Source organism: Anomaloglossus baeobatrachus, chromosome 4, assembly GCF_048569485.1.
Source record: "Anomaloglossus baeobatrachus isolate aAnoBae1 chromosome 4, aAnoBae1.hap1, whole genome shotgun sequence".
NCBI classification, from domain to species: Eukaryota; Metazoa; Chordata; class Amphibia; order Anura; family Aromobatidae; genus Anomaloglossus; species Anomaloglossus baeobatrachus.
The window spans coordinates 444,491,154-444,512,538 of NC_134356.1; the positions used below are offsets into that span (position 1 = coordinate 444,491,154).

The window sequence follows — 21,385 nt, forward strand, 5'->3', positions numbered from 1 at the left end:
GCGGCTTAAGGTGGTACAGTCTTTGCTCGGGAAGCTGAATTTTGCGAGCAGAATTATGCCAACGGAGCGTGTGTTCGCTAGGCGGTTGGCGATGGCTACAGCAGGCGTGAGGTCGTCGGCTCATTTTGTGCGGGTCACGTGGGAGATCAAGGAGGATTTGTTGGTTTGGGACGTCTTCTTGCGGCGGTTTAACGACCGGGCTTTATGGTTAAAGAAGGTGGTGCCCAATGGGGTGCTAGAGCTGTATACTGATGCGGCTGGGTCGTCGGATTTTGGCGCGATTTTTCAAGGCCATTGGTGCGCAGGGAGGTGGGCCGAGGACTGGCGGCAGGGTGGCCTGGTAAAAAATTTGGCGTTGCTGGAGTTGTTTCCGATCATGGTGGCGGTCGAGTTGTGGGGGTCGCAGTTTTCAGGACGCAAAGTCTATTTTCATTGCGACAATCAGGCGGTCGTGCATGCGATAAACAGTTTGTCAGCTAAGTCTGGGCCTGTAGTGGCATATTTGCGGCATTTGGTGCTCAAGTGTTTATAGTTGAATATTTATGTGGTGGCAAAACATGTTCCAGGGGTCGACAACGGGGTGGCTAATGCTTTATATAGTTTACAGTTCCGCAGGTTTCGGGATTTGATGCCAGGGGCAGACGAGATCGGAGCGGTGTGTCCAGAGAGCTTGTGGAATCTGGTGAGGCTGTAATTGGGGGTTTGATTAGGAACTCGGTGACCGAGGTTACTTGGTGCCGTTATGTTAACCCCTTCACCCCGGCCACTAAAACACTCTAATGACCGGGCCATTTTTTGCAAATCTGACCAGTGTCACTTTTCCAGGTTATATCTCTAAAAAACGCTTCAACGGATCCTGGCGATTCTGACATTGTTTTTTCGTGACATATTGTACTTTATGTCAGTGGTAAATTTAGGCCGATATTTTTTGCGTTTATTTGTGAAAGTTTCTGAAATTGTGGGAAAATTTTGAAAATTTCGCAATTTTAAAACTTTGAAAATGTATGCTTATAAATCTGAGAGATATGTCACACAAAATAGTTACTAAATAAAATTTCCCACATGTCTACTTTACATCAGCGCAATTTTTGAAACAAATTTTTTTTTCGTTAGGAAGTTAGAAGGGGTCAAAGTTCATGAGCAATTTCTCATTTTTCCAACAAAAGGTACAAAACCATTATTTATAGGGACCACATCACATTTGAGGTGACTTTGAGAGGCCGAGGTGACAGAAAATACCCAAAAGTGACCCCATTCTAAAAACTGCACCCCTCACACTGCTCAAAACCACATCCAAGAAGTTTATTAACCCTTCAGGTGTTTCACAGGAACCAAAGCAATGTGGAAGGAAAAAATGAAAATTTAACTTTTTAACACAAAAATGTTACTTTAGCCATAACATTTTGCATTTTCACAAGGGAAAAAAAGAGAAAATGCACCATACAATTTATTGTGCAATTTCTCCTGAGTACACTGATATGTGGTAAAAAATCAGTTGTTTGGGCGCACGGCAGAGCTCAGAAGGGAAGCAGTGCCATTTGAATTTTTGAACGCAAAATTAGCTGCACTCATTAGCGGACGCCATGTCGGGTTTGAAGACCCCCTGAGGTGCCTAAACAATGGAGCTCCACCACAAGTGACCCCATTTTGGAAACTAGACCCCTCAAATAATAATGTTTCTAGATGTTTGGTGAGCACTTTGAACGCCTGGGGGCTTCACAAAAGTTTATAACATTGAGCCGTGAAAAGAAAAAAAAAAATTTTTTACCACCAAACTGTTGCTTCAACTAGGTAGCTTTTTTTTCACAAGGGTATAAGGGAAAAATGCACCATACAATGTATTGTGAATTTTCTCCTGAGTACACAGATACCTCATATGTGGTGGAAATCAAATGTTTGGGCACACGACAGGGCTCGGAAGGCAAGGAGCACCATTTGAATTTTTGAGTGCAAAATTAGCTGCACTCATTAGCGGACGCCATGTTGGGTTTGAAGACCCCCTGAGGTGCCTACATAATGGCACTCCCCCACAAGTGACCCCATTTTGGAAACTAGAGCCCTCAAATAATTTTTATAGATGTCTGGTGAGCACTTTGAACACCTGGGGGCTTCACAGAAGTTTATAACATTGAGCCGTGAAAAGAGAAGAAAAAAAGACCACAAAACTGTTGCTTCAACTAGGGAGCTTTTTTTTCACAAGGGTATCAGGAAAAAGTGCACCATGAAATGTATCATGCATTTTTTCCTGAGTACGACGATACCTCATATATGGTGGAAAGTAAGTGTTTGGGCGCATGGCGGGGCTCAGAAGAGAAAGAGTGCCATTTGACAGCAAAATTAGTTGGAATCATTAGCTGATGTAATGTTGCATTTGGAGACCCCCTGAGGTGCATAAACAATGGAGATCCCCCACAAATGACCCCATTTTGGAAACTAGACCCCTCAAGGAAGTTATCTAGATATTTGGTGAGCCCCTTGTACCCCCAGGAGCTCCACAGAAGTTGATAACGTTGAACCGTGAAAATTATTATTTTTTTTTTTTTTTACCACAAAATTTTTGCTTCAATCAGGTAGCTTTTTTTTTTTACAAGGGTATCCGGAAAAAATGCACCATAAAATGTATTTTGCAATTTCTCATGAGTACGCAGATACCTCATATGTGGTGGAATTCAATTGTTTGGGCACACGGCGGGGCTCAGAAGAAAAGGGGCGGCATTTGACTTTTCAAATGCAGACGCCGTGCAGTGATGTGCATCACTGATCGGCTGCTGCAGGACGCACGGACTGATGAGATACAAAAAGCGACTAGGGATACGGAAAAAAAAAATTCACGCCAAAAATTAGCCGATCCATTATGTGCATCCCTGATAAGCGCTCGGCCGCTGCAGGATGCACACACGGATGAGCTGTAAAAAAACGACACAAGATACAGACAAAAAAATCCCGCCGAAAATTGACCATGGATGCAGATACGTTATCTGCATCACTGATCAGTGCTCAGCGGGACGCACGGACGGGTGCGGTGTAAAAACGGACAGGTGATACAGAAAAAAAAAAATTATACTCACAGTACCCAGAAGATTTGCAGAAGGATCACTAACCAGAGGAACTGCAGGAGGAATAGAAGGCAGCAAGTGGACAGCTTCTTACAGGAGCAGCAGGCAGGCCCTTGGACAGCTCATCAGAAGGACCCAGCGATGGAGGCAGATGAGATCGTGCCAGTGAAGACCCCGGACAACCCGGTGGAGGCAGGTAGGGGACGTCGGATGGAGAGCAGATGGAGAGGGGGAGGGGGAGACCGGAGAAGCAGAGGCAGAATGGGAGCAGAATAGAGATCGCGGCAGGGGGCAGATCGCAGCAGGGGAGCACATTGGCAGGGGCAAATCGCGGCAGGGGGCAGATCGCAGCAGGGGGGAACATTGGCAGGGGCAGATCGCGGCAGGGAAGCACATGGCAGGGGGCAGATCGCGGCAGGGAAGCACATGGCAGGGGGCAGATCGCAGCAGGGGGGCACATTGGCAGGGGCAGATCGTGGCAGGGAAGCACATGGCAGGGGGCAGATCGCAGCAGGGGGGCACGTTGGCAGGGGCAGATCGCAGCAGGAGGCAGATCGCAGCCGGGAAGCACATGGCAGGGGGTAGATCACGGCAGGGAAGCACATGGCAGGGGGCAGATCGCAGCAGGAGGCAGATCGCAGCAGGGGGGCACATCACGGGAGCGCGCAGGGGGCCATCACGGGAAGCGCGCGATACTCACGTGGAGCCGGAGCGGCGGTGACATCGGCGGCAGCAGCAGCGGTGGCGTGGTACCACAAGTACCAGCCAGTGCACGCTGCAGACATGTTGGGGGAGGGCTCCCCAGACCAGCACAGGCCTGGGGAGGGCGGCCACCTGCAGATCAGACCGCCCCACTGCACACTGATTGGAGCGATTGCGCGTCATAGTACGATCGCTCCAATCAGTGCTGCAGGGGCTGGGGGGCGACATGTTAGAGCTCCAGCTATGATCTGTTGTAGCTACTGCGGCACCTCATAGCCGGATCTCACAGTATCGCATTGATTTAGGCATTGTTTTAGCCGAAATTAATGCGAACGATGTGGTTGGTGGTTCAGATTTGAACAGCCAATCACATCGATCGTCGATGGGGGCTGGCGATGCCATCCTCCCTGGGGTCAAGCAAAGGTCCCCTGCTGTAAGAAAGGTCCCCTGCCGCGCTATGCTTCATCATTACTGTGCACGGTGACGGGGGAGCCGCCGCAGCTGCTGACACCAGGCAGGGGGGCCCGGTGCCGCCGCTGACACCAGGCAGGGGGGGGCCGGTGTCAGCGGCGGCACCGGGTCATATAGCGGCCGCGTGGTCTGTGACAGATCAGCGCAGCTCCTCTCTCACTGAAAGGAGCTGGCTGCTGATCTGCCTGGCGGCCGCCGGGCCCCTAACCTCCCGGGCCCGGTCGCAATGGCGACCACTGCGACTAGGGCCGGATTAAGGTTGGTGGGGGCCCCTGGGCAGAAAATCTGGTGGGGGCCCCATAACGTTAACATTTTTAGTCATAACAGTAGAGTGCGAATGTAGCATTTAGATATAAATCCAATGAACATTTATCTTATCCTGTTCTGCCACATTCAGATTTACAGCACTACAATACAGACACAGTCCAGGATCACTCACAGCCGTCACTTATACTCAGAAAGTAAAGTTACTCACATTTTTTTATTGATCCCAATGTTAAGACAGCCAAGGAATAGTAAAAATAAAGAAAGGGAAAGTTCTCACTGGCAGCAATGGTTGCTGAAAATCACAATGTGCTCTCTATTGTATTGTCTCCGGAGTAGTACATAGCAGCTGATGTCTGTACACGGTATGCCATACACTGTATCAGAGGTGGATCTAGGTTTTCCTGTCCATGGAGTAGGAGTTCAGTTTGGCGCCCCCTTCTATACACGGCTTATGCGGTTTGAGTAGTTGTCATGTGACCGCTCATACGCCATTTTCACACGTGCCGATGAGCTGCTCTTCCTAATTCTCTCAATGTTCAGTGAAATACTACAGCCCATAAAGAGAAGCAGGAAGAGAAGCTAATTGTGATTCAAAGTATTAAAATGACCTGCAAGTGGTCATGTGATCACTTCTGGAATTAGCAAGCAGAGCTAAATCCTTACATTGAGTATATTACAGGTTGTTTCATTGGGCATGCTACGGGGCTTACTTTTATTATTAAAGGGGTTGTCCAGGTCGACAAGGAAAATTTGTAGTTATCCTATATGACTGCAGACTTCTGAATTCTTACAGCTTGCGGACTGCACACTGTCATGATTTTCCCGTGCCATGAGCAAGTAGTCATGGCACTGCAAGTATGCGATTTGCTTACTTCCGGCCACATTCAAATTAGGACGTCTGCAGCCTCACTCAATAGTTACATGCCCTCAAGCTCTCACTGCTGGCATCGGAGAGTCCTGACAGTGTGCAGTGTGCACACTGAGGATTCAGAAGTCTGCAGTCACATAGAAACTTTCATCACAAACCTGGACAACACCTTTAATGCTACTAACATAATGTAGAAACCCTTGCGGTCATGTAATTTTACAAATTATGGCTTGCTACGTGTGTACAGGATCAGAATCAGTAAAATGTACATAAATACACTGTGTGCAGAATTATTAGGCAAATGAGTATTTGCTCCCATGATACTTTTTATACATGTCGTCCTACTCCAAGCTGTATAGGCTGAGAGCCAACTACCAATTAAGTAAATCAGGCGATGTGCATCTCTGTAATGAGGAGGGGTGTGGTGTAATGACATCAACACCCTATATAAGGTGTGTTTATAATTATTTAGGCAACTTCTTTTTCTTTGGTAAAATGGGTCAGAAGAGAGATGTGACGGGCTCTGAAAAGTCCATATTGTGCGATGTCTTGCAGAGGGATGCAGCAGTCTTGAAATGGCCAAACTTTTGAAGCGTGAACACCGAACAATCAAGCGTTTCATGGCAAATAGCCAACAGGGTCGCAAGAAGCAAAATAGGCGCAAAATAACTCCCTATGAATTGAGAAAAATCAAGCGTGAAGCTGCCAAGATGCCATTTGCCACCAGTTTAGCCATATTTCAGAGCTGCAACGTTACTGGAGTATCAAAGAGCACAAGGTGTGCCATACTCAGGGGCATGGCCCATGGTAAGGATGGCTGAAAAACCACCACCTCTGACCAAGAAACAGAAGATAAAACGTCAAGACTGGGCCAAGAAATATCTTAAGACTGATTTTTCAAAGGTTTTATGGACTGATGAAATGAGAGTGACTCTTGATGGGCCAGATGGATGGGCCAGAGGCTGGATCAGTAAAGGGCAGAGAGCTCCACTCCGACTCAGACATCAGCAAGGTGGAGGTGGGATACTGGTATGGGCTGGTATCATCAAAGATGAACTTGTGGGACCTTTTCGGGTTGAGGATGGAGTGAAGCTCAACTCTTAGACCTACTGCCAGTTTCTGGAAGACAACTTCTTCACGCAGTGGTACAGGAAGAAGTCGGTATCGTTCAAGAAAAACATTATTTTCATGCGGACAATGCTCCATCACATGCATCTAACTACTCCACAGCGTGGCTGGTCAGTAAAGGTCTAAAAGATGAAAAAATAATGACATGACCCCCTTGTTCACCTGATCTGAGCCCCATAGAGAACCTGTGGTCCCTCATAAAATGTGAGCTCTACAGGGAGGGAAAACAGTGCACCTCTGGGAGCAGTGTCTGGAGGCAGTGGTGGCTGATGCACACAATGTTGAGCGTAAACAGATCAAGCAATGACAGAATCTATGGATGGTCGGCTGCTGAGTGTCATCATAAAGAAGAAGGGAATTTGTTTACTTACCGTAAATTCCTTTTCTTCTAGCTCCTATTGGGAGACCCAGACAATTGGGTGTATAGCTTCTGCCTCCGGAGGCCACACAAAGTATTACACTTAAAAGTGTAAACCCCTCCCTCTGCCTATACACCCCCCCGTGCATCACGGGCTCCTCAGTTTTGGTGCAAAAGCAGGAAGGAGGAAACTTATAAATTGGTCTAAGGTAAATTCAATCCGAAGGATGTTCGGAGAACTGAAACCATGAACCCAGAACAATTCAACATGAACAACATGTGTACACAAAAGAACAACAGCCCGAAGGGAACAGGGGCGGGTGCTGGGTCTCCCAATAGGAGCTAGAAGAAAAGGAATTTACGGTAAGTAAACAAAATTCCCTTCTTCTTTGTCGCTCCATTGGGAGGACCCAGACAATTGGGACGTCCAAAAGCAGTCCCTGGGTGGGTAAAAGAATACCTCGGTAATAGAGCCGTAAACGACCCCTTCCTACAGGTGGGCAACCGCCGCCTGAAGGACTCGCCTACCTAGGCTGGCATCTGCCGAAGCGTAGGTATGCACCTGATAGTGTTTCGTGAAAGTGTGCTAGACTCGACCAGGTAGCCGCCTGACACACCTGCTGAGCCGTAGCCTGGTGCCGCAATGCCCAGGACGCACCCACGGCTCTGGTAGAATGGGCTTTCAGCCCTGAAGGAACCTGAAGCCCAGAAGAACGGTAGGCTTCAAGAATTGGTTCCTTGATCCACCGAGCCAAGGTTGACTTGGAAGCCTGCGACCCTTTACGCTGGCCAGCGACAAGGACAAAGAGCGCATCCGAGCGGCGCAGGGGCGCCGTACGAGAAATGTAGAGTCTAAGTGCTCTCACAAGATCTAACAAGTGCAAATCCTTTTCACATTGGTGAACTGGATGAGGGCAAAAAGAAGGTAAGGAGATATCCTGATTGAGATGAAAAGGGGATACCACCTTAGGGAGAAATTCCGGAACCGGACGCAGAACCACCTTGTCCTGGTGAAACACCAGGAAGGGGGCTTTGCATGACAATGCAGCTACCTCAGACACTCTCCGAAGTGATGTGACTGCCACTAGGAAGACCACCTTCTGCGAAAGGCGTGAAAGAGAAATATCTCTCATTGGCTCGAAAGGTGGTTTCTGAAGAGCCGTTAGCACCCTGTTCAGATCCCAGGGTTCTAGCGGACGCTTGTAAGGAGGGACTATGTGCAAACTCCTGCAGGAACGTGCGGACCTGTGGAAGCCTGGCTAGACGCTTTTGAAAAAACACAGAGAGCGCCGAGACTTGTCCCTTAATAGAGCCCAGAGACAAACCCTTTTCCATTCCGGATTGAAGGAAGGACAGAAAAGTGGGCAAGGCAAATGGCCAGGGAGTAAAACCCTGATCAGAGCACCAGGATAAGAAGATCCTCCACGTCCTGTGGTAGATCTTGGCGGACGTTGGTTTCCTGGGCTGTCTCATAGTGGCAATGACCTCTTGAGAAAACCCTGAAGACGCTAGGATCCAGGACTCAATGGCCACACAGTCAGGTTGAGGGCCGCAGAATTCAGATGGAAAAATGGCCCTTGAGACAGTAAGTCTGGACGGTCTGGTAGTGCCCACGGTTGACCCACCGTGAGATTGCCACAGATCCGGGTACCACGGCCAGTCTGGGGCGATGAGGATGGCGCGGCGGCAGTCGGACCTGATCTTGCGTAATACTCTGGGCAGTAGTGCCAGAGGAGGAAATACATAAGGCAGCCGAAACTGCGACCAATCCTGAACTAATGCGTCTGCCGCCAGAGCTCTGTGATCTTGAGACCGTGCCATGAATGCCGGGACCTTGTTGTTGTGCCGGGACGCCATTAGGTCGACGTCCGGCTTCCCCCAGCGGCAACAGATCTCTTGAAACACGTCCGGGTGAAGAGACCATTCCCCTGCGTCCATGCCCTGGCGACTGAGAAAGTCTGCTTCCCAGTTTTCTACGCCCGGGATGTGAACTGCGGAGATGGTGGAGGCTGTGGCTTCCACCCACAGCAGAATCCGCCGAACTTCCTGGAAGGCTTGCCGACTGCGTGTGCCGCCTTGGTGGTTGATGTATGCCACCGCCGTGGCGTTGTCCGACTGAATTCGGATCTGCCTGCCTTCCAGCCACGGCTGGAACGCCTTTAGGGCTAGATACACTGCCCTTATCTCCAGAACATTGATCTGAAGGGAGGACTCTGGCTGAGTCCAGGTACCCTGAGCCCTGTGGTGGAGGAAGACCGCTCCCCACCCTGACAGACTCGCGTCCGTCGTGACCACAGCCCAGGATGGGGGTAGGAATGATTTCCCCTTCGACAAAGAAGTGGGAAGAAGCCACCACTGAAGGGAGGCCTTGGCTGCCCGAGAAAGGGAGACGTTCCTGTCGAGGGACGTCGACTTCCTGTCCCATTTGCGGAGAATGTCCCATTGAAGTGGACGCAGATGAAACTGCGCAAATGGAACTGCCTCCATTGCTGCCCACCATCTTCCCTAGGAAGTGCATGAGGCGCCTCAAGGGGTGCGACTGGGCTCGAAGGAGAGATTGCACCCCTGTCCGTAGTGAACGCTGTTTGTCCAGCGGAAGTTTCACTATCGCTGAGAAAGTATGAAACTCCATCCCGAGATATGTCAGCGATTGGGTCGGTGTCAATTTTGACTTTGGGAAATTGATGATCCACCCGAATCTCTGGAGAGTCTCCAGAGCAATGTTCAGGCTGTGTTGGCATGCCACCCGAGAGGGGGCCTTGACAAGGAGATCGTCTAAGTAAGGGATCACCGAGTGTCCCTGAGGAGTGTAGGACTGCTACCACTGTTGCCATGACCTTGGTGAAGACCCGTGGGGCTGTCGTCAGGCCGAAAGGCAGCGCCACGAACTGAAGGTGTTCGTCCCCGATGGCGAAACGCAGGAAGCGCTGATGCTCTGGTGCAATCGGCATGTGGAGATAAGCATCCCTGATGTCGATTGATGCTAGGAAGTCTCCTTGGGACATCGAGGCGATGACGGAGCGGAGAGATTCCATCCGGAACCGCCTGGTTTTCACGTGTTTGTTGAGCAGTTTGAGGTCCAGAACGGGACGGAAAGATCCGTCCTTTTTTGGCACCACAAACAAGTTGGAGTAAAAACCGTGACCCCATTGCTGAAGGGGAACAGGGATCACCACTCCTTCTGCCTTCAGAGTGCTCACCGCCTGAAGAAGAGCATCGGCTCGCTCGGGGGGCGGAGATGTTCTGAAGAAACGAGTCGGAGGACGAGAGCGGAACTCTATCCTGTAACCGTGAGACAGAATGTCTCTCACCCATCGGTCTTGGACATGTGGCAACCAGGCGTCGCAAAAGCGGGAGAGCCTGCCACCGACCGAGGATGCGGTTTGGGGAGGCCGAAAGTCATGAGGAGGCCGCTTTGGGAGCGGTTCCTCCGGCGGTCTTTTTAGGACGTGACTTAGACCGCCATGAATCAGAGTTCCTCTGACCCTTCTGTGGCCTGTTGGACGAGGAGAATTGAGACCTGGCTGAGGGCCGAAAGGACCGAAACCTCGATTGTACCTTCCGTTGTTGAGGTCTGTTTGGTTTGGACTGGGTAAGGAGGAGTCCTTTCCCTTGGATTGCTTAATGATTTCATCCAATTGCTCGCCAAACAGGCGGTCGCCAGAAAATGGCAAACCGGTTAAGAACTTTTTGGAAGCAGAGTCTGCCTTCCATTCACGTAGCCACATGGCCCTGCGGACTGCCACCGAATTGGCGGATGCTACCGCCGTACGGCTCGCAGAGTCCAGGACAGCATTCATGGCGTAGGACGCAAACGCCGACGCCTGAGAGGTTAAGGACACAACCTGCGGAGTAGAGGCACGTGTGACTGCATTAATCTCAGACTGACAAGCTGAGATAGCTTGGAGTGCCCATATGGCTGCGAATGCCGGAGCAAAGGACGCGCCGATAGCGTCATAGATGGATTTCATCAGGAGCTCTATCTGCCTGTCAGTGGCATCCTTGAGTGATGCACCGTCTGCCACTGCAACTATGGATCTAGCCGCCAGTCTAGAGATTGGAGGATCCACCTTGGGACACTGAGCCCAACCCTTGACTACGTCAGGGGGAAGGGATAACGTGTGTCATTAAGGCGCTTAGTAAAGCGCTTATCTGGAAAAGCTCGGTGTTTCTGGACTGTATCTCTGAAGTCGGAGTGATCAAGAAACGCACTCCGTGTACGGTTGGGAAACCTAAAATGGAATTTTTCCTGCTGAGAAGCTGACTCCTCAATCTGAGGAGTTGGAGGAGAAAGATCCAACACCTGATTGATGGACGCTATAAGGTCGTTTACTATGGCGTCCCCTTCAGGTGTATCAAGGTTGAGAGCGGCGTCAGAATCAGAGCCCTTGATCTGCCACCTCCGCTTCATCCTCCAGAGAGTCCTCATGCTGAGACCCTGAACACTGTGATGAAGTCGAGGGAAGCTCCCGGCGAGCCCGCTTAGCCGGTCTGGGACTGCGGTCCGTGTCAGAGTCCTCACCGTGGGACCTATGAGTCGCCCCAGGAGCACTTTGCTGCGCCGACCGAGGGGGGTCTGAGGGAAAAGGTTCAACAGTGCCCGGGGCCTGTGTTACAGGTCTGGACTGCCAAGCTTCTAGTATCTTAGCAGACCATTTATCCATAGACTCAGAAAGTTTGTCAGCGAATACTGCAAACTCTGTCCCTGTCACCTGGACAGTGGCAGCAGGTGGTTCCACCAGTGGCAGAGGCTCCGGCTGAGTGAGTGTCACAGGGGCCGAGCATTGCACACAATGAGTGGTAGGTGGAACCTGCAGGTAGCATAGCCGCACATGAGGTACAGGTTGCAAAGTAAGCCTGTGCCTTGGCACCCTTGCTTTTTGCGGACGACATGCTGTTGTCTCCTCTTAGAGCAATCAGAGAGGGTATATAGCCAAAGCACTAGTGCGGCCGTACAGAGTAAATGTATACAATATAAGCATATAAATATACACTTCGGCACCCAGGGGGGCAAGCACCTAGTAACAGGTGCGGCTTACCGACCGCCCTCAGCGTTTGTGTGACCACCAGATTCCCTGCCTGTGCCTCCCAGAGCTGTGGAGCCCGTCTCTGAAGTTCTCCAGCGTCAGAAGTGCTGATAGGAATGGCTGCCAGCGTTCTGAGAGGAGGAGGGAGCCGTGGGCGTGCCTTAGAAAGTGCGGGAATCTGGTGCCCCACGGTGCTCAGTGAGGGGGGAGGAGGATACGAAGTATGCTCCAGCCCTCAGCGCTGACGTCCAGTGCAGCGTCCCGCCCTTACCCCTGACTGGCAGGCTCGGGGGCGGGAATATGCGGTACTAGGCCGCAAAAGCCGGGGACTAAAGTTATAAGCGCGGCCGGCAAACAAGCGCGGTCAGCGCGGTAGTCCCGGCGCACAAACACAACCAGCAGCTGCTGCAGCGTCCATTAGACAGGCGCTCTATGCGCCGTCCCCAAGGGGACACAGAGTACCTCAGAGGAGCAGGGCCTGTCCCTGACAATACCCGGTCTCCTGTCCAGCAGATTCCCCCAGGGGCTGCGGAGGGAGCACGGTCCCAGTGCCTGGTGACCGATTAGAATCCCACTTCACCCAGAGCCCCCTAAGGGATGGGAAGGAAAACAGCATGTGGCTCCAGCCTTTGTACCCGCAATGGGTACCTCAACCTTAACAGCACCGCCGACCAGAGTGGGGTGAGAAGGGAGCATGCCGGGGGCCCTGTTATGGGCCCTCTTTTCTTCCATCCGATATAGTCAGCAGCTGCTGCTGACTAAATTGTGGAGCTTGCGTGCATGTGTGCCTCCTTCAACACAAAGCATAAAAACTGAGGAGCCCGTGATGCACGGGGGGGTGTATAGGCAGAGGGGAGGGGTTTACACTTTTAAGTGTAATACTTTGTGTGGCCTCCGGAGGCAGAAGCTATACACCCAATTGTCTGGGTCTCCCAATGGAGCGACAAAGAAAGGGCGTGATATTGGGCACTCATTTTTGGGGGTTTTGTTTTTGCATGTCAGAAATGTTTATTTCTAAATTTTGTGCAGTTATATTGGTTTACCTGGTGACAATAAACAAGTGAGATGGGAATAGATTTGGTTTTTATTAAGTTGCCTAATAATTCTGCACAGTAATAGTTACCTGCACAAACAGATGTCCTCCTAAGATAGCCAAATCTAAAAAAACCCACTCCAACTTCCAAAAATATTAAGCTTTGACATTCATGAGTCTTTTGGGTTGATTGAGAACTGTTGATCAATAATAAAAAAAATCCTCTAAAATACAAGTTGCCTAATAATTCTGCACACGGTGTACAGCACCAGAACCAAAAGCAATACCAAAATACATCACTAGCACCCAGTGGCGTAACTAGAGTTTGATGGGCCCCGGTGCAAAGTTCAGATCTGGGCCCCCCTCCACAATACACCGACACTTGGGGTACAGGATAATGACACTGACACTTGGCTCTTACCCTCAGCACCCAGATTTCCCATGATCTGAAATCCCTCTATCAGCACCCAGCTTTCTTATGTTCTGATATCCATCTTGTCCTCGGCACCCAGCTTCCCCATGCTTTGCTATACATCTTTCCCTCAGCACTCAGCTTTCCTATATCAGAGCATGAGAAAGCTGGGTGCTGAGAGAAGATGTATAGCAGAGAATGGGAAAGCTGGGTGCTGAGGGAAAGAGCCTTTTTCCCCTCAGCACAAAACGTTCCCATCCCCTGATTGGAGAACTATATACGAGGGGGGACAAAAATACAAACACAATAATGGCCCCCACATAGCCTTCCATATAGTGTAAAGGGTCCCACATAACCCTTCATATATTAGAATGCAGCTCCATAGTCCTCCATGTATTATAATGCATTTCCCATAGTTCTCCATGTATTATAATTCACCCCATAGTACATAATATATAATACTGCCCCACATAGTCCTCCATATATTATGCTGCACCCCCATAGTTCTCCATATAGTATAATGCACCCCCATAATCCTCCATGTATAATATGCACCCAGCCCTCCATGTATAATAATGCAGCCAGCCTCCCCAGTCCCTTCAATTATTATAATTAATTTCTCATAGTTCTCCATATATTATACTACACCACATAGTCCTCCATATATAATATGCACCCAGCCCCTCCATGTATAATAATGCAGCCAGCCTCCCCAGTCCTCCATGTATAATAATGCAGCCAGCCTCTCCAGGCCTCCATGTATAATAATGCAGCCAGCCTCTCCATGCCTCTATGTATAATAATGCAGCCAGCCTCCCCAGGCCTCCATGTATAATAATGCAGCCAGCCTCCCCAGGCCTCCATGTATAATAATGCAGCCAGCCTCCCTAGGCCACCAAGTATAATAATGCAGCCAGCCTCCCCAGGCCTCCAAGTATAATAATGCAGCCAGCCTCCATGTATAATATAGCAGCAAGCCTCCATGTATAATAATGCAGCCTCTCCAGGCCTCCATGTATAATAATGCAGCCTCTCCAGTCCTCCATGTATAATAATGCAGCCTCTCCAGGCCTCCATTTATAATAATGCAGCCTCTCCAGACCTCCATGTATAATAATGCAGCCTCCAAAGGCCTCCATGTATAATAATGCAGCCTCCCAAGGCCTCCATGTATAATAATGCAGCCTCCCCAGGCCTCCATGTATAATAATGCAGCCTCCCCAGGCCTGCATGTATAATAATGCAGCCTCCATGTAAAATAATGCAGCCTCCCCAAGCCTCTGACCACCGTGTACCCTCTCTCTTCACGTCTCCTCGTTCCCCCGCCACTGCTCGTCCTCGCCGCTGCTCTGTCCTCGCCGCTGTTCGTTCCCCCGCCGCTGCTCGTCCTCCCCGCTGCTCTGTCCTCGCCGCTCTCCTCGTTCCCCCGCTGCTGCTCGTCCTCCCCGCTGCTCTGTCCTCGCTGTCGTCCTCCCCTCCTTCCTTCGCCGCTGCTCGAATTTGCCGCAGCTCTGTCCTCACCGCCGCTCGTCCTCCCCGCTGCTCGTTCTCCCGGTGTTGCGGTCGGCGTCCTCCCGTCCTGCACTCTGTGCATTTAGCACAACAGTCGCACGGGAGTGACGTCACGGCACAGGCACAGGGGTAGAATGATGATGCATAGCGCGGCAGCGCTATGCTTCATCATTACTGTGCGCGGTGATGGGGAGCCGCTGCAGCCGCTGACACCAGGCAGGGGGCTCCGGTTCTGCGGCTGACACCAGGCAGGGGGTCCCGATGCCGCGGCTGACACCAGGCAGGGGGGCCCGGTGTCGTCGGTGGCACCGATTCAAATAGCAGCCGCGTGGTCTGCTGCAGAACAGCGCAGCTCCTCTCTCACTGACAGGAGCTGGCTGCTGATCTGCCTGGCGGGCGCCGGGCCCCTAACCTCCCGGGCCCGGTCATAATGACGACCGCGGTAGTTACGCCCCTGCTAGCACCCTCATCAGTAAACGAATATATCACCAGAACCACCAATACATGACTACAGTACCAAATTTACTACAACAATATATTGTAATGTCACATCCCCATATACATTTGTATCACATGAATTAACAACTCCCAGTATGTTCTTAACAATTGTAAGAAAATGCTGGGAGTTATCAGTATTTATGAAGCATTGAGTATCACAAACATACATTTACATCCAGGTACCTTGTAGGTGACATCTTCTCTGATCAGAGTCATCTTATTCTTTCTTCTCCATCTTGTCCAAAAGTCATGATGACTTTTCACATCCACAGCTCCTCTCTGCAGACTTCCCGGGTCTTCTGCAGCACATCTCAACATTATGCCCTTATAAATAAATAGCAGAATGATTATAATGCTCCTAAATATAAATATATGACCTACGCTGTGCGCCTGAATAAATAATTGCCCCTCACTGTGCTCCCTGCATAAAATGACCCACACAATGTCCCTCTTATGGTACATGGCCTCTTCTTTCAGTTCTGGGCCCCCTCGTCACACCGTCCTGTACATTGTGTCCCCACTATACTTCCAAATGTCTATACTGTGCCCCCTCCTCACACGCCCCCTCCTGAGCTGTACCCTCACAATGTCCCCATGCTATCCCCTCTCTATACTGTCCTCACCCTCAGTATCAAAATCACTATAGTGCAACTCAATCTCACATTCCCCCTCCTCAGCATACTGTGCCCTCACACTGCCCACCATGCTGCCCCTTCTCCATACTGCTTATCCCCCCCCACTACCCACTCTCTATACTATGCCCCTCACACTTTTTTCCACCAATACTCTCCACTTACAATATTCTCCCACCATACTGCTGCCTCACTTTTTAATGGTGCCCCCCTGATTACTGTGCAGGGGCAAATATGACGCATGCCCCCCAAAGGTACGCTCCTGTACAGGAGAATACATGACTGGTACACAATATACTGTGATACAGACACCAGATGTTATACAATATACACATTATTATATACCATCTGATGTGTGTACACAGTATATCACACTACTCTGTACACTGGATGTGGTATATCATGTACACAGATATACAATGCCCTGCACTGATCACACCTGGATCTACAGGACAGGATATAACATATTCTATATGTAATATGGGCCATATAGTGTAATGTGTGCTGCAGGCTCAGATGTGACCAGTGCAGGATCTGGGTAGTGATGTCTGTGCTCTCTGCTGGAGCTCAGTGTGAGTTATTGCAGGGGAGGGATGAGGCTGCAGCCGATGACCCGGCACTGACAGCCCGACCTGATCTGCAGTAGAGCACACTCCTGCAATATCTCACACTGATCCCGGGCAGAGTGGCCGCTGACACTATGGAACCAGTCTGGTGTTATCAGCGGCGTCCTGCTCCCTCCTCACTGCAGTCTCCGGCCGGCACCATGATTAATGACCTCATACTTACGGGATCCACTGAGACCTCCGGTCCTCCCACAAGCTCCTCTACGGAAGGAAGAAGCAGCAGCAGGTGCGCGGTGACGTCATCCTGGCAGACGCAGCCCACACAGCGTGTAGTGGGCGTGTCTGCAGCACAGTGATGGCCGGGATTGAAATACCTTAAAAGGTACAGTGCGGTCTTGAACCACTGCGGCATTAATAAAATGGCGGACACACAGATGGTGGTGGGGGCCCCCTCAGAGGCTCTTATGGTGGGGGCCCCTGGGCTGAAGCCCCGTCTGCCCCGCCTATAATCCGGCCCTGACTGCGACCGCGGTAGTTACGCTCCTGGGGGGTATCACAAAGCATCCCAACTGGAGAATCCTTCCTCAGTGGTCATGAACCATGAAAGTGAATTCATGTCAATTCTCTCAGCATTTCTGCATCATTTTTGAGCCTTTCAAATGAATGGGGGAACCATAAAAAAGTGATTAAAAAGGAATGTAAAAACACAAAAAAAGGACATATTTTAAGCAGCATTTTTTTTGCTGCAAATTCTCAATGTGTGCACATACCTTCATTGCTGGCTAATGATGGGCGTGGGCAACTCGAGGTGTGATAGTCAGGGACAAAGAGAGCAACTCGTGTGACGGAACCCAAAAATGACCAAATAACCACATAAAACAGCGATAAATATATCTGGGGGCCTCGGTAGGATAATGGAAGGTGTGAGACAACACAGAAGTGGTAAGAAGCTCTATAAACAAACAAGAATTTCAGACAGAAAACATTGACTTTGAGACAAAACCATAAACTATTGAGATCAATATTTTCTTTTATCATTTTCATTTGCCAACATATATTTTTTTTCTCTGGAGAGACCAAAATGGAAGCAGAAATGTGTTACAAAAATAGTAAAATATGAGTCTGAATTCTCTCCTCACATTTAGTGGCTAGAACATGACATGGCACTCTAAACCTAAGCATGTACACGTGTATATGAAACATCCCCTTCACTCCTATCAGTGGCATCCTATGGACAGAGAAGCAGAGGAGTTTGACACAGCGTCCTGTTTTACCTCAGCTCTTACCGCCGTATAGTTCCTCACACAGCTGCTATGCAGCACATCCACCAGCAGGGGGCGCGCTCTGTGTGTGCCTCTATGTAAGCCCGCTGTGGGTTTCCCGCCTTTGCGGTAATGGCTGAGGCAGCAGGAGCCGGCAGCTCACAGTGCACGGACGTCGCGTCACTTCACCTCAGCGTGGCAGAAGAAGGAGAAAGATGGTCTGTCATAAAGTATGGAAGAGTCGGAAATCCTAGTGATAAAGAAGGGAAGCAAACACGGGTGAGGAGAGGTGCTATGGGAATGGTAATAGTGAATGTATATTTGTACATTATTGAGGTATTTGCTTGTGTTTTTCTGCAGGTAATGATAGGTATTCATAATTTACCAGAAAGCACATGTCACTGAGGACACCTCTCACTATTGTGCCAGATACAAGCTGCTAAATATCATTAACCCTTTCACACTGCAGCTGGTTACCTTTATGTTTTTAAAGAAGTTGTCCAGTTACCAAAACTGATTTTTTTCTGATAAATCTTGCTAATATGTGCCCCTCAACACATCTATTATGTTTTTTCAGCAAAATTACCTTTCATTGTGCACTAGCAGCACATGCTCATTGCTGGCTCCAGCTCTGATGGGGTTAATCTCTCCTCTGACTTCCTGTGTTCAGTTCCTACAAGTCCCAGAATTCTTTGTGGCTCTAGGGCGGTGTCTGGCTTATCTAACACACCCATTGTGTCTAATACACCCACTCTGCTCCCACCCAAACCCTCCTCCCTGCCTCTTCCCAGTGGATGTGCACTCAGAGAAATCACAGATACAGCAGCTCTGCACAGCCAGGGGAAGAAAGTGTGTGTGCGCGTATATACAGTGTATGTGTGTGCGTATATACAGTGTGTGCGTATATACAGTGTGTGTGCGTATATACAGTGTGTGTGCGTATATACAGTGTGTGTGTGTGTGTGTGTGTATATACAGTGTGTGAGTGAGTGTGTATGTGAGTGTGTATGTCATACTCACCTGTCTGCAGGGTCCGGGTGCCATGCCTGCTTCCAGCCCCTGTCTCGGTCCCGCCGCTTCGGCTGTGTGCAGTCTCCCCGGTGCATGCACGAAGCTTGCAGGACCTGGCCGTGGATCACCTGATGCAGTCACCTGACGCATCAGCTGATCGTAGTCTCGCCGGCTTTTTCTTGCCCGGCCGGCTATCAGCTGATCCTGCCGTCAGGGGACTTCATCAGCTGATTACCGGCAGCTCCTGCAGTGATGGTCCAGGATCAGACTCCGCTCCAGGAGCTGCCGGTCATCAGCACAGACGTGAGTATTTATTTATTTATTTTTTTTTTTGCACTGATGCATCAGCTGATTGTATAATCGGCTTTTATACAATCAGCTGATGTATGATGTGATTCACATCCTTTATCCTGACACATCATCTGATCGCTTTGCCTTCCTTCCAGCAAACCGATCAGATGATATTGGATCCGGATTGGACGGCGCGGGACGCTGACCCAGGATTACTGCGGAGGGGGGTTTATTTCAATAAAGATGGAGTCACTAATTGTGTTGTGTTTTATTTCTAATAAAAATATTTTTCTGTGTGTTGTGTTTTTTTTTTTTTTTTTTATCATTACTAGAAATTCATGGTGGCCATGTCTAATATTGGCGTGACACCATGAATTTCGGGCTTAGGGCTAGCTGATAATATACAGCTAGTCCTAACTCCATTATTACCCGGCTAGCCACCCGGCATCAGGGCAGCTGGAAGAGTTGGATACAGCGCCAGAAGATGGCGCTTCTATGAAAGCGCCATTTTCTGGGGTGGCTGCGGACTGCAATTCGCAGTGGGGGTGCCCAGAAAGCATGGGCACCCTTCACTGTGGATTCCAATCCCCAGCTGCCTAGTTGTACCCGGCTGGACACCAAAATTAGGCGAAGCTCACGTCATTTTTTTTTAAAATTATTTCATGAAATTCATGAAATAATTAAAAAAAAAAAAAGGGCTTCTCTATATTTTTGGTTCCCAGCCGAGTACAACTAGGCAGCTGGGGCTTGGGGGCAGCCCGTACCTGCCTGCTGTACCCGGCTAGCATACAAAAATATGGCGAAGCCCACGTCCTTTTTTTTTCTTTTTGGGTAAAAAACTGCATACAGTCCTGGATGGAGGATGCTGAGCCTTGTAGTTCTGCAGCTGCTGTCTGCTCTCCTGCATACAATGAACATTTTGAATAAGGAAATGACATCAGACCTTTTTTATTTTTTTCATCAACAATCTTTAATGGCATTGTGCACTGATTAAAAACGCAGTGAGCAAAAACGCAGCAAAAAAGGCACCAAATCGCGGCAAAAACGTGACATGCAGCATCCGGTTACCTGCACTACAAGTGCCAGAGTGGAGAAAGATAGTGACATGCAGCACACTATGTGTCAGAGCAGAGCATGTCACTGTCTCCACTCCGCTGACCTCACAGCCCGTACACGCTGCGATGGATGCAGGGGGACACAGAACAAGTAATCGGCCGACACTGGAGTCATCTGATTACTTGGGATGAATTGAGCAGTAAAATGCTCTGGTGCTCGATGGGCGAAGCCCATGCCGTTTTTTTTAAAAAAAAATTAATTAAAAATAAAAAATAAAAAAAATCACATTGTTTGTGGGCTCCCGCTGCATTTTCTGTTGCTAAGGGTAACCAAAGCAGCTACTGGCTGCTAGCCCCCGCTGCTTGGTGTTACTTTCACTGGCAATAGAAATGCAGGGAAGCATTTTTTTCTTTCTTTTTATAAAGGTTTTTCCCTGAAAACGTTTTTAAGAAAATGACGTGGGCTTCGCCATATTTTTGTATGCTAGCCAGGTACAGCAGGCAGCTACGGGCTGCCCCCAACCCCCAGCTGCCTAGTTGTACCTGGCTGGGAACCAAAAATATAGAGAAGCCCTTTTTTTTTTTTTTTTTATTTCATGAATTTCATGAAATAATTAAAAAAAAAAATGACATGGTTGGCCGAATTTTTGAGTCCAGCCAGGTACAACTAGGCAGCTGGGGATTGGAATCCGCAGTGAAGGGTGCACAAACTTTCTGGGCCCCCCGCTGCGAATTGCAGTCCACAGCCGCCCCAGAAAATGGCGCTTTTATAGAAGCGCCATCTTCTGGCGCTGTATCCAACTCTTCCAGTGGCCCTGGTGGCAGGTGGCACGCTGGGTAATAAGGGGTTAATACCAGCTATGTTTTACCCGCTGGTATAAAGCCCGAGATTCTAAATGTCAGGCCAAGGTTGACCTGGCCATTAAGAATCTCCAATAAAGGGTTAAAAAAAAAAAGACCACACAGAGAAAAATACTTTATTAGAAATAAATACACAGACACAGTAGGGACTCCATGTTTATTACTCCCTCTCACCCCTCCACGATGGAGAGATTTCTGTACTGACCATGCCAGGAGAGAGCGAGGGAAAAGAGAGCGAGCGAGGGGGGGGAGGAAAAGAAAGCGAGCGGGGGGGGGAAGAGAGCGAGCGGGGGGGGGAAGAGAGCGAGCGGGGGGGGAAAGAGAGCGAGCGAGGGGGGAGGAAAAGAGAGCGAGGGGGGAGGAAAAGAGAGCGAG

General features: G+C 49.6%; 1 protein-coding gene across 1 annotated transcript in view; it reads left to right on the forward strand.

Annotated features, from left to right (window-relative positions):
• Positions 1-17,924: 17,924 nt before the first annotated feature.
• The window catches only part of REC114 (REC114 meiotic recombination protein), a 433,153-nt gene continuing 429,692 nt past the window's right edge, over positions 17,925-21,385 (forward strand). Inside the window, exon 1 of the mRNA XM_075343567.1 lies at positions 17,925-18,071. Within this exon, the coding sequence (XP_075199682.1) occupies positions 17,925-18,071 (147 nt within the window). The remainder of the gene's footprint in view (positions 18,072-21,385) is intronic.